At 37.6% G+C, this 15,667-nt stretch overlaps 1 protein-coding gene across 1 annotated transcript in view; it reads right to left on the reverse strand.

Moving 5' to 3' along the window:
* COL4A5 (collagen type IV alpha 5 chain) overlaps positions 1-15,667 on the reverse strand; it is a 304,752-nt gene that overhangs the window by 153,409 nt on the left and 135,676 nt on the right. The window contains exon 3 of the mRNA XM_045817489.1: positions 11,732-11,821. Within this exon, the coding sequence (XP_045673445.1) occupies positions 11,732-11,821 (90 nt within the window). The remainder of the gene's footprint in view (positions 1-11,731; positions 11,822-15,667) is intronic.

Genomic DNA, 15,667 nt, shown 5'->3' on the forward strand with positions numbered 1-15,667 from the left:
GAATCAAGAATAAATCATACAGGAGGAAGATGGAGGCCAAGTAGGTAGACTCAGCTTCTTGCTCTTGTCCCTGACTTGGATTTTCAGATGATTTTTGAACAATTAACTTAAACAATCAACAGAATCTTAGCTGATATGAAGCTTTGAAGTCAATAAGTACAGAAGATACTTTATACCATCTGGTAAGGAGATTTTATAAGTTGAAGGGGAAATACCCTGTGTATGGTACCTGCAGCAGTGGAGGGACCAGACAGAAATCATGACTTTGGATCTCCCTCCTCTCTTGGACCAGGGGGCCAAAGTCCTGCACAGGCATCCCTAATCCTAATCAGGAGTGACTTGGGAGAACACACAGGGCCTGTGAGACCCAGGCTACACACACAGTGAGCAGCACATCCACAGCCTAGCACAAATTTGGAAATTTCCAGATAGGGAACTTGGGTCTGTCAGAGGTACCTGCAGGCTTCAGCCAGCTGTGACCTCAAGGGATATTTTACTTTTGAGGGAGGTGGTATGTACATTAAACCAGAGTGACTCAATACTGCAGTGTGGGTACTGCATAGAGATGTTTTGAAAAGGAGCTGAAATGTGGTTGGGCAAGGGCCCCACAAACAGTGGCTCTGCCAGTAAAGAGACCAGATTGCAAGTGCAGTTAGGGAGAGAAACCTAGCAGAAGGAGAAAAGTGCTTCTCTTGGAACCATTCTAAACCTCTCTCAGCTGCACCAAGCCACACTGGACCTATGGGTTCTTTCCCATTGAGAATAGCTGGGCAGAGAGATCAGAGATTGATGCAACATGGGGGAGGGCAGAACAGAGACCTTGCTGAGAAGACTGGAGAAGAAAACTGGATTCCCTAGTCTCAAGTCTGTGAGAGGTGCCCAACCACCCAGCAAGAGCTAATCAGTTGCTGCTGATACAACTGTGGAGAGGAACCTTGCAGAAGGGAAAAATTGCTTTTTAGCCCGTTCTAAACTTTTCTTGGCCCCAAAAAGCCACACTAGATCTCCAAGTCCTATTGCACTAAAAACAGTGGGCAGAGAGATCAGAATTTGGCACAACAAGGGGTACTCAGGGCCCCGCCAACACTAGGCTCTTATAGAGAGCTACTATCAGAGCCAAGCAGGAAAGAGCTGACCCTGTTACACAAATTGGCCCCTCACATGAAGCAGACAGCTAACTCATCAGAAACTATACATTACTGAAAATAATCTGGGGAAGACCAAGACATGTGGTGCAGGGGTGGGAGAACACACCCACCAACTTCCCTGAAGTCTGAACAGCACCTCCAAGGGGAGATCCAGGGCCCCCATCCTCCCCACCCCCAATTGCACAAGAAGCCCTCTCAGAAACAGATGGGTCAGCAGCGAGGCTAGGACTAATGGCAGGACTGCAGATAGATGCAGGTGGAGGTGGTACCTGCAATACTTTCAGACATTAGACGACCCACTCCTGGGCCTAGTGCTGATAAAAAGCCAGCAGTGCAGAGCAGCAAGGTCCATTCTGGATGCAGCCAAGTCTGAAGGATACAGCCACAGACTGTTCATCACTTCCACCCACGAACAGGCTGCCTAGAGTTAGATGGGGAATATTACCAGAGACATATCTAGAACAAGAAGCCAACAGAAAGCACTAAACTCTGCTTAGATGAAGTCCATCTTGTTCTTTTTCATTACTTGCATTATTTTTCTTTCACACAGATTTTTAACATTTTTCCCATTTTGTTTCTATTTCTTCACTATTTTTTATTTCAAATCTCATAGCTTACTCTTCCCTTTCGTACTCTATTCTGCCTTCTTCCTTCCCCTTCTTATATTCATTTTATTTTTTCTTTCTTCACCTTATTTCTATTCCTTACCTTTATTATTTCTCCTCATTCTATTTACTCAAAATCATTTTTCTTTCCTTTAGTCATCTCATATTCTTTTTTCTACTTTGTATAATATTCTTATTCTTTTCCACTTTTATTAAAGTTTGCTCATTTTTCATTTACATTGTTATTTTTAATTTTGTTACTATTTTTCACTGTTTTCAATTTAAATTTCACATTTTATTTTCTTTTTTAAAAGATTTGAATTATTTTATTTTTTTAGAGATCGGAAGGGAGAGAGAAAGAGAGGGAGAGAAACATCAATGTGTGGTTGCCTCTTGGCACCCCCTACTGGGGACGTGGCCAGCAACCCAGGCATGTACCCTAGACTGGGAATTGAATTGGTGACCCTTTGATTCGCAGGCTGGCACACAACCACTGAGGCATACCAGCCAGGGACAAATTTCATATTTTAATCTTCTTTTTTCTTATTCCATTTTGCCTTCTTCCTTCCTTTCTTACTTACATTTAACATTTCATTTTTCCCTTTCTTTGCCTTGATTCTATTCTACTCTCATTATTTCTTCTCCCTCTACCCTCTCAAAATGAGTTTTCCTTTCTTTAGTCATCTAATGCGATTTTCCCTTCTTATAATATTTTTATTCTTTTTCCAATTTTATTAATATTTGCTCACTTGTTATTGATATTGCTGTTGTTGGGTGGTATTTTCCTGGTGTGGGTTTTGCTTTCTGTGTTGTTTTGTTTTGTTCTGTTCTGGTAGCACCTGTGCAATAGCATACAAGATGTGGTGGGGATTGACTCTCAGTCAGCCAACTAGAGGGGAGAGCCCACCAACAAATAAGACAATAACAACCAAAACCCAAATAAAACAGGAGAGCGCACATAAACAGCATAAAGGGTATTCCTAGATCATCCAGCTCAGGAGATCAAGGAGGCTGCACTACTGAGTCCCACAGGTCTCCTACCACAAGTCTCCTACCACAGAATGCCACCCCGTGAAGTCAGGGCGTCAAAGCAGATCACTGCAACATGCAGAAACAAACAAAAAGAGTCACCTAAAATGGGAAGACAAAGAACCAACCCCCAATCAAAAGAAAAGGAGGAATCCTCAGAAAAAGAGTTAAATGAATGTGAAGCAAGCAATTTTTCAGACACAGAGTTCAAAGTAACAGTTATAAGGATGATCAAAGAACTCAGTGAGAACTGAAAGGAACTTTATGAGAGCTTCAAGGAACTTAGTGGGGACTACAGCAGCAGGAAAAAGTACATAGAAAGTATAAATAAGAATCAGGAAGAAATAAAGAATACCATATCGAAAATAAAGAATATACTAGAAGGAATTAAAAGTAGACTAGATAAAACAGAGGACTGAATCAACAAGTTGGAAAACAAGGTAGAAAAAAGCACCCAGTTAGAGCAATAAAAAAAACAAAAAAAAAACAACTAAAAAAGAACAAGGATAGTTTGAGGGTGCTTTGGGATAAAAAGGTAACAATGTTCGCATCATAGAGATACCCAGAAGGAAAAGAAAATGAGCAGGTATAGAAAAGTTGTTTGAAAAAATGACAGAAAACGTCCCTAATTTGGTGAGGGAAAATGTCACAAAAGTCCAGCAAGCAGAGGTTCCCAATCAAGATGAACCCAAAGCGGCCCATTCCAATATACATTACAATAAAAATTTCAAAATTTAAAGAAAAAAAGAGAATGTTAAAGGAAGAAAAAGAGAAAGAGGTAGTAATATACAAAGGAGCTCTCATAAGACTATCAGCTGATTTCTCAACAGAATCACTATAAGCCAGAAAGAACTAGCACAAAATACTTCAACTAATGAAAAGCAAGGACCTACAACCAAGACTACTCTACCCAGCAAGTCTCTCATTTAAAATGGAAGAAAAACAGAGCTTCCCAGGAAAAAAAAAAAGCTAAAAGAGTACATCTCCACCCAACTAGCATTGCAAGAGAAGCTAAAAGGACTGGAAGAAGAAAGAACAAAGAGGGACAGAGGGGAACATAGGTACAAAGGGGAAAAATGGCAATGGATACATACCTATCAAGAAGAGAGAAGACTCCAAAACTCGTTTTATGAGGCCAGTAGTATCCTAATTCCAACATCAGGTAAAGACACAACAAAGAAAAAAATTACAGGCCAATATCCCTGATGAACAGAAATCTAAAATACTCAACAAAATATTAGCAAACCAGATCCAGCAATACATTGAAAAGATCACACTGTATGATCAAGTGGGATTTATTCCCAAGGATGCATGGATGGACAATATTCACAAATCAATAAACAATACATCACATAAACAAAATGAAGGACAAAAATCAAATGATCATATCCATAGATGCAGAAAAAGCATTTGATAAAATCAACACCATTTATGATAAAAACACTCAGCAAAGTGGGAGTAGACAGAACATACCTCAACCTAATAAAAGCCATATACGAAAAACCTACTGTCAACATCACACTGAGTGGGCGAACACTAAAAGTGTTTCCCTTAAGATCAGGAACAAGACAAGTGTGTCCACTTTTGCCACTCGTTCAATATAGTACTAGAAGTTCTAGCCACAGCAATCAGACAAGAAAAAGAAATAAAAGGCATCAAAATTGGAAAGAAGTAAAACTATCATTATTTGCAGATGACATGATAGCATACATAGAATACCCTATAGTCTCCACCAAAAAACGGCTCGATCTAATAAGTGAATTCAGCAAAATAGCAGGATACAAAGTTAACATTCAGAAACTAGTGCCAATTTTTTTAGATCAACAATGACCTATCAGAAAGAGAAACTAAAAAAAAAAAAAATCCCATTTACTATAGCAATGAAAAATATAAAGTACTTGGAATAAATTTCACCAAGGAGGTAAACAACCTGTACTCAGAAAACAGGGGTGTCTAACCTGTGGTCTGCAGAACACATGCAGCCTCGGATGGCTGTAAATATGGTCCAACACAATATCGTAAATTTACTTAAAACATTATGAGATTATTTTGTTATTACGTGTTACAATGTATTTAATGTGTGACCCCCCAAAATTCTCTTTCTTCCAATGTGGCCTAGAGATGCTAAAAGGTTGGACACCCTTGCTATAGAACACTGAAGAAAATGAGGAAGATACAAATAAATGGAAGCATATACCCTGTTCATGGACTGGAAAAATTAACATCATTAAAATGCCTATACTACCCAAAGCAATCTATAGATTCAATGCAATTCCTACTGAAGTATCAATGGCATGTTCCACAAATCTAGAAAAAACACTCCGAAAATTTATATGGAATCAAGAGACCCCGAATAGCCTCGGCAATCTTGAAAAAGATCAAAGTTGGAGAGATCACAATACTTGATCAAACTACACTACAAGGCCACTGTAATAAAAAATAGTCTGATATTGGCATAAGAACAGACACAGAGATCAATGGGACAGAATAGAGAGCCCAGAAAAATATCCATGTCTCTATGGTCAATATTTGACAAAGGGGGCATGAACATACAATGTAGTAAAGACAGTCTCTTCAATAAATGGTGTTGGGGGAACTGGACTGGTGCATGCAAAAAAATGAAACTAGACGACCAACTTACACCATACACAAAAATAAACTCAAAATGGATAAAAGATTTAAATATAAGTTGTGACAACATAAAAATTCCAGAGGAAAGCACAGGCTGTAAAATTTCAGATATCTCACATAGTGATATTTTTGCCAACACATCACCAAGGGCAAGGGAAATAAAGGAAATAATAAACAAATTATACTACATCAAATTAAAAAGCTTCTGCATGGCTAAAGAAACCATCATCAACATGAAAAGCATACCAATTTAATGGGAGAACATATTTGCCAATGACACAAAGATTTGATCTCCAAAACATATAAAGAACTCATAGGACTACACACTAGGAAGACAAACAATCCAATTAAAAAATGGGGGGCCCTGGCTCTGTAGCTCAGTTGGTTATATCTTTGTCTGGATATGCCAAGGTTGCCAGTTTGATTCCCAGTGAGGGCACATAAAACAATCAACCAATGAATGCATAAATAAGTGGAACAACAAATTGATCTCTCTCTCTCCCTTTCTCTCCCTCTCTAAAGTCAATAAATAAAACAAAATTAAAAAATAGGGAAAGGACCTGAATAGACACTTCTCCAAGGAGGACATACAGATGACATATGAAAAAATGCTCAACATCACTAGCCATTAGAGAGATAAAAATTAAAAGCACAATGAGATATCACTTCACACCTGTCAAAATGGCTATCATCAATAAATCAACAAACAAGAAGTGCTGGTAAGGATGTAGAAAAAAGGGAGCCCTAATGCACTATTGGTGGGAATGCAGACTGGTACAACCACTGTGGAAAACAGTATGGAATTTCCTCAAAAAATTAAGAATGGAACTGCCTTTTGACCCTACATATCCATTGCTGGGAATATACCTCAAGAATTCTGATATAACAATTCAAGGATTTATGCACCCCCATGTTCATACCATCACTATTTATAATAGCCAAGAGTTGGAAACAGCCTAAGTGCCCATCAGTAGATGAGTGGATTAAAAACTGTGGTACATTTGCACAATGGAATTCTATGCAGCAGAGAAAAAGAAAGAATTCCTACCGTTTGGGAAAGCATGGGTGGAATTGGAGACTGTTAAACTAAGTGAAATAAACCAGTTGGTGAAAGACAAATACCATATGATGCCACTTATAAGAGGAATCTAATGAAAAAGTCTGAACCAGAGGTATAGAATCATGTAATACACTGACAGCAGTAGGAGTGGAAGAGGGAGGTAGGGACTGTTTGAAAGAGGGTGAAAGGATTAGTCAAAAAACATATATGCATGACCCATGGACATAGACAATGATGTGAGGATTGACTATGGAAGTCGGGGGCAGGCTGAGCAGGGGTGGGTGAAGGGGGAAATATTGGAATAATTGTAACAGCATAAACAATAATAAAAATCAAAACAAAACAAAAAAGAATCAAATCATATAATATTATTTAATCACTATGCTGCAAGTATACAGCAGTTAATCACTGTGCTGTATACTTGAAACCAATAGAAATAATATTGAAGGTAAGCTGCAATAGAAAAATAAAAATAAAACAGGAAAAAATAAATCATATACATTAATGGGGGGACAATTTGGCAATATCCATAAAGATATATAATAAATACATGAACCACTGGATCCAGCAATACCACTTCTAGTAATCTTACAGAGATAATATCTGACTGGGGAAAATAAATCTATTAAAGTTGTATATCTCATTGTGTAAAAGAGGTGAAGGGTTTAAGAAGTACAAATTGGCAGTTACAAAATAGTCACAGGGCTGTAAAGTACAGCATAGGGAATATAGTTAATAATATTGTAATAATTATGTATGATGCCAGGGGTACCAAAAATATTGGGGAGAACACTTTGTAAAGTATATTATTATCTAACCACTATGCTGTACACCTGAAACTATATACAAAATAATATTTAAATAAAACTATAATTTAAAAATTTTTAAAAATTATATCTTAGCAATATTGTTTATACTTAACAAAAAATTGAAAACTACCTAAATGATCAATAGGGGGCTGTCATAATAAATTATGTTATATACACATAATGATATAAAATGCAGTTATAAAAAATAAGGAAGAGGTTTTGTGCATACTGATGTGGGATATCTACTATGTGTTAAGTGAAAAGCAAAGTTAAAACAATGTATTGAATATACTACCATTTGATAAATAAAAAGGATTAAAAGTGTCTGCATATATATATGCATGCATATGTATGTATATATTCACATGTGCATGTATATCCATAAAAATTATCAGGCATAAGAAAATAACATAGATGGGTACCTATTAGGTTTATGGGGAATTCAGTGGCTAACTGACACAGGTAGAAAGGGTATATTTTTCATTTTAGATCTTTTTATGTTCATTTATTTTGAATGAGGTGGATATAGATCTACCAAAAGTTAATTTAAGTTTACTTTAATAATAAATAAATCCTTTGGAAAAATTTATATATACACTCACATGTATATATGTTTTATATATTTTACTTTCATATATGGGAGTATACAGATTTAGTATATGTGTATATGTTAATACATACATGTACTATAATACCCAGTTACATAAAAAGGACAAATTTGTATATGTTGGGAATCATGAAGTCATAGTGGAGACAAAAGCATGAAGTGCTTCAAATTCCGAATCCCAAAAGTTTAGAAAGCAGTCCACCTTCTCAATTTATAGATATTGAGATAGAATCAAAGCAAAACATTGGACCGCTTTTAAATTTATTATTTATTTTAATTTCTTTTTATATTATTGTTCAATTACAGCTGTCCCTATTTTCCCCCTTTACTCTCTCCTGCCCTTCCCACCCTCACCTCCCACATTCAAGCCTGCTTTTAAATTTAAACTGTATACAACCACACATTTAAAAATTATCATAGTACTATAGAATAGTCCCAATTAATGTTAAATTATTCCAAAGGAATTCTGATGTAGTTAACTTTTTTAATCTGATACAACTATTACCTCTCAGCAAGCATGGTGTATATGAAATGGAGTCCCTGATTCCAGATAAACTCAGATGCAAAAAATATAACTTTATTTTTCTATGTTTTTTTATTACACTAGATGTGAGGCATTGCCAAAGTTGGACTCTTAATTTCTATTTCAAAGTACTCACTTCACTAATATGGCTGAAATTTTCTCTCAATTGGAGTTCCCACCTGATTTTCACAAGGCTGTGCCTAAATTATGGGGAGTTTAAGCTGGAATTCATTGAGATATCCTATGCCAATTGTTTGTATGGACTACTGCTGAGTTAGTGCTCAATTCCATCCATTTTACTCTTTCACATCTCTCTGCTACTTCTGTGCCCCTCCTGGATGCACAGGAAACCTTCTACTGTTTTTGAACTTCATTGGATACAGGGAATTCTCTTGAGTGCCCCACGTGCTTAAAGTCTATGCAATCATGCAGAGTCTTATTTTTTCATCAGTGTAAAGTTCTATTCAGGAAGTTTAGTACAGGTCCCTCATGCTCTTAAATCTAACAAAACACCTTGATGTACTGTCACCTCCTCAGAAATCACACTCAACCATATCCCTACAATCTATGCTCTGGTATACATAAGTGTTAAAAAGTATTTATGCACTTAAATTAATTTCCCCCTTTATTGGGAGGACTACATAATGAGTATCCATTTGATTTCCTTAATACTCTAGTGATATGATGGACCACTATTACATGGAAAAAAATTAAAAGAGTTTTGAAACAAATTTACTTTCCAGGCAAATGAACAGAACAGTCCCTTTCATATATTAGTTCACCAGCCTACCTAATACAGATGGTAAAGGATGATGAGCCAAAGAGACATTAAAAAAAGCATAGTTTTCTCCAAGTCTTACAGTTCATTATTATCTCTTCCCATTCCCCTTCTTAACATGCATATAAGATGCTATCCTTGCTCGTGGTATAGGAGAGACCTCTCACATTGCAGTCAATGAGGAAAAGTCTTCCCAAGTTATAAGACAACAGTACCTTCAGGTCTATGAGCCTGGGAATCGGAGAGGGAGGACATATGGATCTGTTCTCTCTTCTTTTTAAAAATTTTTAAAGATTTTATTAATTTATTTCTAGAGAGGGGAAGGGATGGAGAAAGAGAAGGAGAGAAACATCAATGTGTGTTTGCCTCTCATGCTCCCCCACCTGGGGACCTGGCTCACAACTCAGGCATGTGCCCTGACTGGGAATCGAACCATGACCCTTTGGTTCACAGGCCAGCACTCAATCCACTGAGCCACACCAGCCAGGGCCTGTTCTCTCTTCTTTGTCTCCCACAAAATAACCTTATGACTTCTACTTCACCAAATTCTTTGAAATACCTGTCCCACTTAGTTGTCATCACTCTAAATATGACAAACTGCTGTATATGTCACCTAACACTCAATCCGTAGATTAATGTCTGACAGCTGTACCACTAAATGCAATAAACAGACACTCCTATAAACATGGAACTTTTTACTAACTCAGATACCTCAACCTTATTACACTGAACCTGATTCACTGCCACAGTTGGACTCTGACACTATAGAAATAAGATGCCTCCTCAGAGATGGGATTAACTGAAGTTTCTGAGAAAAGAGATATGGCTTTCTTTTTTACCTCCATAGAGGTGGTCTTCTCCCTTCTTACACTTGCCCCCACTTTACACAAATTTTTCAATTCCACTCAAGAATTGTATCCACTAGGAAGGTCTTCTGGCTGATTGACCAATAGTAATCTGTGAGTATCACTGTGAGTGTCCCCCTTGGGGTATTATTTCTTTTTTAAAAGCCAGGCTTTCAAAATTCTTACCAATATAATATTTACATATGGGGTACTGATAAAAAAAACTTCCAGATATTCAAACCAGTCCCTCCCATTGAACATATCACACTAAATAGAATGAACGGAGAATTCCCAAACCAGGCAGACTCTCATTACTCAGAGGATTTGTCATATGGTATCTGTTGCTCATGTGTATGCTCCAGGCAACTTTTCTCGCTGTCAGGGTCATTCAATTAGAAAACATATTTTGCAACCTGTTATTTACCTCTATTGAAGTCATTAGTGATACTACTTCAGCTTTGGAAGCACAACAGGGTGGCCTCAAATCCTTAGCCAGAGAAATATTGGATCACAGCATAGCCTTCAACTTCCTGCTGGCCAGCCAAGGAAGGGTCTTGCTATTGCCAGTGCTTTGTGTTGAATCTAGACCACTGAAACTGGCAAAGTAGAAGTGTCCATCATAAGACTTAAGATAAAAGCCTCTTTGCTTTCTAAAGTAGATTGGGTAGGCTGTGAGTCATTTATCCCTAGATTGGCAATGGTTGGGGCTCATAGTTATACTCAGTCACCCAGGAAGAGTTGGAATGATTTTAATTATGACTATGATCTACTTTGGCCTCAAACTAATTATCCAATTTTTGGCATAGCCCCTCAATGTCCAACTCATCCAGGCCGAGAATGGGGTAGCCTATGTTCCTCACTCAGGTCCCGAAATATCAAGCGATGGAATTGAGAAGTATGACTTCTGGCTAAAATCCTACATGTGATTTTCCAGGCCCAAACACAAGCAATTACAAAGGCCTCATGGTAGGCCTCAGAGGGGAATGCTGCCAATCCCACATCAGACTTGGTGCCTTCTGACTGGTCACATACTTACTTATGCATTGAAAGGCCCCTGGAGCCTGAATGAAAATACACAGGAGGGAGGGAGGATCCATAAGGACACTTTTTTTGTACTCTGACTTAGTAGTTTTCCACTCTTAGCACTTTGCCCTTTCCCTTCCCCCAACCCACTCAAGGTCCATAAAAAATAGCAGGAGATTTTTGCTCCAAGGTCTTTCAGTAGTCAAACAATTTTCCATGTCTGCACTGATCCATCTGACCTTCACTGGTGCTCTTCCATTGGGAAAAATGGAACAGTGGGGAAGTTGGCACTTTTTCTGGTTTAACTTTTTGCTTATACTGTCACAGTAAGTCACTAAATGTTTGACTGTTAATTTCCTTTTGGCTGTCTTAATCAGCTACTTTGACACTTGGCAGTTTAGCTCTTTTCAGTACAGGTAATATCCTGACAGAACTTATTTTTTGTTAAGAATCCCAATAACCACATACAATTAATAGCATCTTCCAAAAGTGTTTGATTATAGCAGTAATATTCATTTTTTAACCAATCATAAGACTCAGCCATTCTACTGTTTTATTTAAATATTAGTTTCTGGCTATAATTCAGTAACTTTTTAGGTTGATTTGATATCTATTTCCACATTTGAGATAGCACAATTCCTATGGTATTGCTGGTTGTCAACCTGGCACATACCTTTTGTCCTCGAGGCCCTGGAGGCCCTTCTGGACCTGGAAATCCAGGCAAACCTGGATGGCCTTCCAAACCTGGAAATCCTCTCTCCCCCTGCAATTGAACAAAAATGAAAGATAAACTCATCATTTGTGAGTTTTCAAGTATAGGGATGGCTGAGATTCAAAAGGATCAAACAACTATCTACAGAAAACTAATTTAAAACAACAAAATTCACAGTATTCATCAATATGGAGAAATCTTTAAGATGTGAGTGGAAAAATGCAAATCACTCTGAATTTATTTCATGTATGGTAATATAATCTCAGTGATGAAGTGAGATTTAAACATTCTGACATCAAGAGTTTAACAGAAAATATGGTAATAAATCCAGGAAACAAGGTCTGCAAAGGTTAAATGAAATAAATATGGTACAGGGATGAAGAATGGTAAAAAAAAGCCCTGGCTGGCGTAGCTTAGTGGATTGAGCACGGGCTGCAAACCAAAGTGTCACAGGTTCGATTCCCAGCCAGGGTACACACCTGGGTTGCAGGCCATAACCCCCAGCAACCACACATTGATGTTTCTCTCTCTCTCTCTTTCTCCCTCCTTGCCTTCCCTAAAAATAAATAAATAAATAAATAAATAAATAAATAAATAAATAATCTTAAAAAATCAAAGCTTTCAGATTTGTTCTAAAGTAGAAGAGTGGCAGGATTATCCAGAATAGAAATTCATTACCTGGAAAAAGACTTTCTCTTGAACATAAAAAAAGTATAGTTTTCCTGATTGCAACATCAATATGAAAAAGATGCTTAATGTAGAAAACAAAAAAATAAAGAGAAAATCACCAATAATTCCTCTACTCAGAATTACAATTTGAATTGTGACGCAAGTCCCAGTTCTGACTATAGCACTTGATCAACACCAGCAAAGGAGAGCTGCCTACCTACTAGTGAGGGTCCACTCATCAGTATCTTACCAGCATCTATAAAGTAAGGTTGTTTGATATACACTGTCAGTACAGCCAGATAGGTGTGGTAACAGACTCTCCATGTGTATTAACATATCATTAGATCAACACATTAGGGTTAGTTAGCTTGTATACAGCCAGTCATAGCAAGAACATGAACCCCAAGAGAAAGCAAATTCACCACTAGTAAATTTAAGAACTCCAAGGGCTCATAGCTTCATGATACATGCTCCCAACTGCAGAGCCACAAACAGTTCCTTTACTTTCCTAAGGCTTAAAGGTGGAGTCCCTGCCCAGAGACTCTGGACCTCGTTTTTGAACCCTCTCACTGGATCCTATCCACAGTGACAGCCTAGGCAGCATCTAAGAAAGAGAGAGCACCCGTATCTACAAGATGATTAACTAATGGGCCATTCATTGGAGGCACATTCCCCTAGAGGTTAAGGTACAGTAGACCTTTATTCATATCCTCAGTGTGTATGTGTGAGTGTGGTAAGTACTAAACTTAGTCCAAACAGCTCAGATAATTTTGTACTGAAAAAATTCCTTGTTATATTGAATCATACCATAATAAATATAAATAATTTCAAAAGGTTATTCTGGTCAGTTTCCATTTACTACTTCAAAGGCAAGAAAGCAAATTAATGGCAGGTCTAAACACTTGTGTAGCTTTAATAACATTATTGACATATTGCTAAATTTTCTATAAATTATCTATTTATTTTAATTAGTCACAAAACTATGACAACTTAGTATTCATCTCCTCAACCTAATTATTTTGAAGAAAATAAAAGGAGAGACCAGAAGTTAGATGTAAAAAAACTAGTTCTGGATTGCCTCAAATCATTACATAGCCCATTCCTGGTAGGGCTGGTGTTAGAAAGGTGATCACAAGTGCCAGTCAGAAAGGAATCTAGAAGGAAAATAAAGCTTAGTTTTAGTAGATTTCCATATGTGACAACAGCTACATTTTGGGAGCTCTCCTGGTATATACAGTGTATCTCTGCCAAAACTTGACAATAGTGCTTGAAAAGAGCTATATTTTCTCCAAAGCATAACTGCTAGCTAGGCTACAAATAACAAAGGAATAAACTAGAAATTAAAAGTGGAGAGTGCTGGGGGGGATTGTGGCCAAGATGGAGGTGTAGATAGAAACCATTTGCTTCCTCACACAACCAAAAGGTGGATAAGAACCAATCTAAAAACTATAAATAATCAATTTAAAAACAATAAACAACCAGAAGTACCAGACAATCAAACTCCATAGAACTCCAACAATCAAGGAATTAAAGAAATACTCACCCAGATTGGTAGGAGGGACAGAGACAGGAAACTGGGTGGGCAGAGAGGACCTGTGGCCAAGTGGGGGACTGTGCAGGTAAGAGACAAGGCTGGCCAAGAAGACCTATGGCAAGGTGGTGGTCAAAGTTAGCTGGCAACTAAAGGGTGATTGCTATGCTGTGAGAAACTCCCAGTCTCACATGAGAGATAGTTCCTTTGAAAGTGGGCTAGAGTCAAGCAAGTGAACTGCATTGTTCCTTCTCTGACAGGTCCCCCAAAGACAATGCCACAACACAGCAAAGAGGGTTATCCAGCCCTGAAGAATACCTAAGGCTCTGCTCCCTTACAACATTAGAGGTGCACCAAAACATGGCCCAAATGAAAGAATAGATAAAAACACCAGAAAAAGAGCAAAGCGACAAGGATATAGACAACCCATCTGATGCAAAGTTCAAAACACTGGTAATCAGGATGCTGACAGAACTGATTGAGCTCAGTTGCAAAATGAAGGAACAAAGGAGGGCTACGCAAAGTGAAATAAAAGAAAATATACAGGGAACCAACAGTGACAGAAAGGAAATTGGGACTCAATTCAACAATTTGGAACAAAAAGAAGAAATAAAACATTCAATAAGAACAGAATGAAGAAACAAGAATTCAAAAAAATGAGGAGAGGCCTAGGGAATTCTCGGACAACGTTAAACATTCCAATATCTGAATTATAGGGGTGCCAGAAGGAGAAGAACAACAGCAAGAAATTGAAAACTTATTTGAACAAATAATGAAGAAAAACTTGCCCAATCTGGCCAAGGAAACAGACTTCCAGGAAGTCCAGGAAGCCCAGAGACTCCCAAAGAAATTGGATTCAAACAGGAATACACCAAGGCACATTATCATTAAGTTACCCAAGATTAAAGATAAGGAAAGAATCTTAAAAGCAGTAAGAAGAAAGGAGAGTTACCTACAAAGGAGTACCCACAAGACTATCAGCTGATTTCTCAAAAGAAGCCTTACAAGCAAGAAGGAGCTGGAAAGAAGTATTCAAAATAGTGAAAGGCAAGGACCTACATCTAAGATTACTCTGTCCAGCAAAGCTATCATTCAGAATAGAAGGGCAGATAAAGTGCTTCCCAGATAAGGTCCAGTTAAAGGAGTTCATCATTACCAAGCCCTTATTGTATGTTAAGGGACTGATTAAATGTTAAAGGGACTTATCTAAGAAATAGGAGAAGATCAAAAACTATCAATAGTAAAATGAAAACAAACTCAAAACTACTAACAACTGAACCAAATACAAAAACAAAGACTGAGCAAACAACTAGAACAGGAACAGATTCAGAGAAATAGGCATCACATGGAGGGTTTTCAGTGGGGAGGGGGAAGGGGAAGAATAGGGGGGAAGGTACAGGGAAAAAGAAACATAATTGGTAGGCAAAAAAGAGAGAGGGAGAGGTTAAGAATGGTATAGGAAATGGAGAAGTCAAAGAACTTATATGGACATGAACTAAGGGTGGTAATACTGGAGGGTTAGGGAATACAGGGCTGAGGGGGGATAAAGGGGGAAAATTGGGAAAACTGTAATAGCATAATCAATAAAATATTTAAAAATGAAAGTGGAGAATGCTAAAAAGTTTAATTGTGTTGGTATTGATAAAATTACATACCTATAAATTGTTTTGAAAGGCTTTCGGCTTTAGTTATATTCT

Source organism: Phyllostomus hastatus, unplaced genomic scaffold, assembly GCF_019186645.2.
Source record: "Phyllostomus hastatus isolate PE091 unplaced genomic scaffold, TTU_PhHast_1.1 phas_scaffold_28, whole genome shotgun sequence".
Taxonomy (NCBI): domain Eukaryota; kingdom Metazoa; phylum Chordata; class Mammalia; order Chiroptera; family Phyllostomidae; genus Phyllostomus; species Phyllostomus hastatus.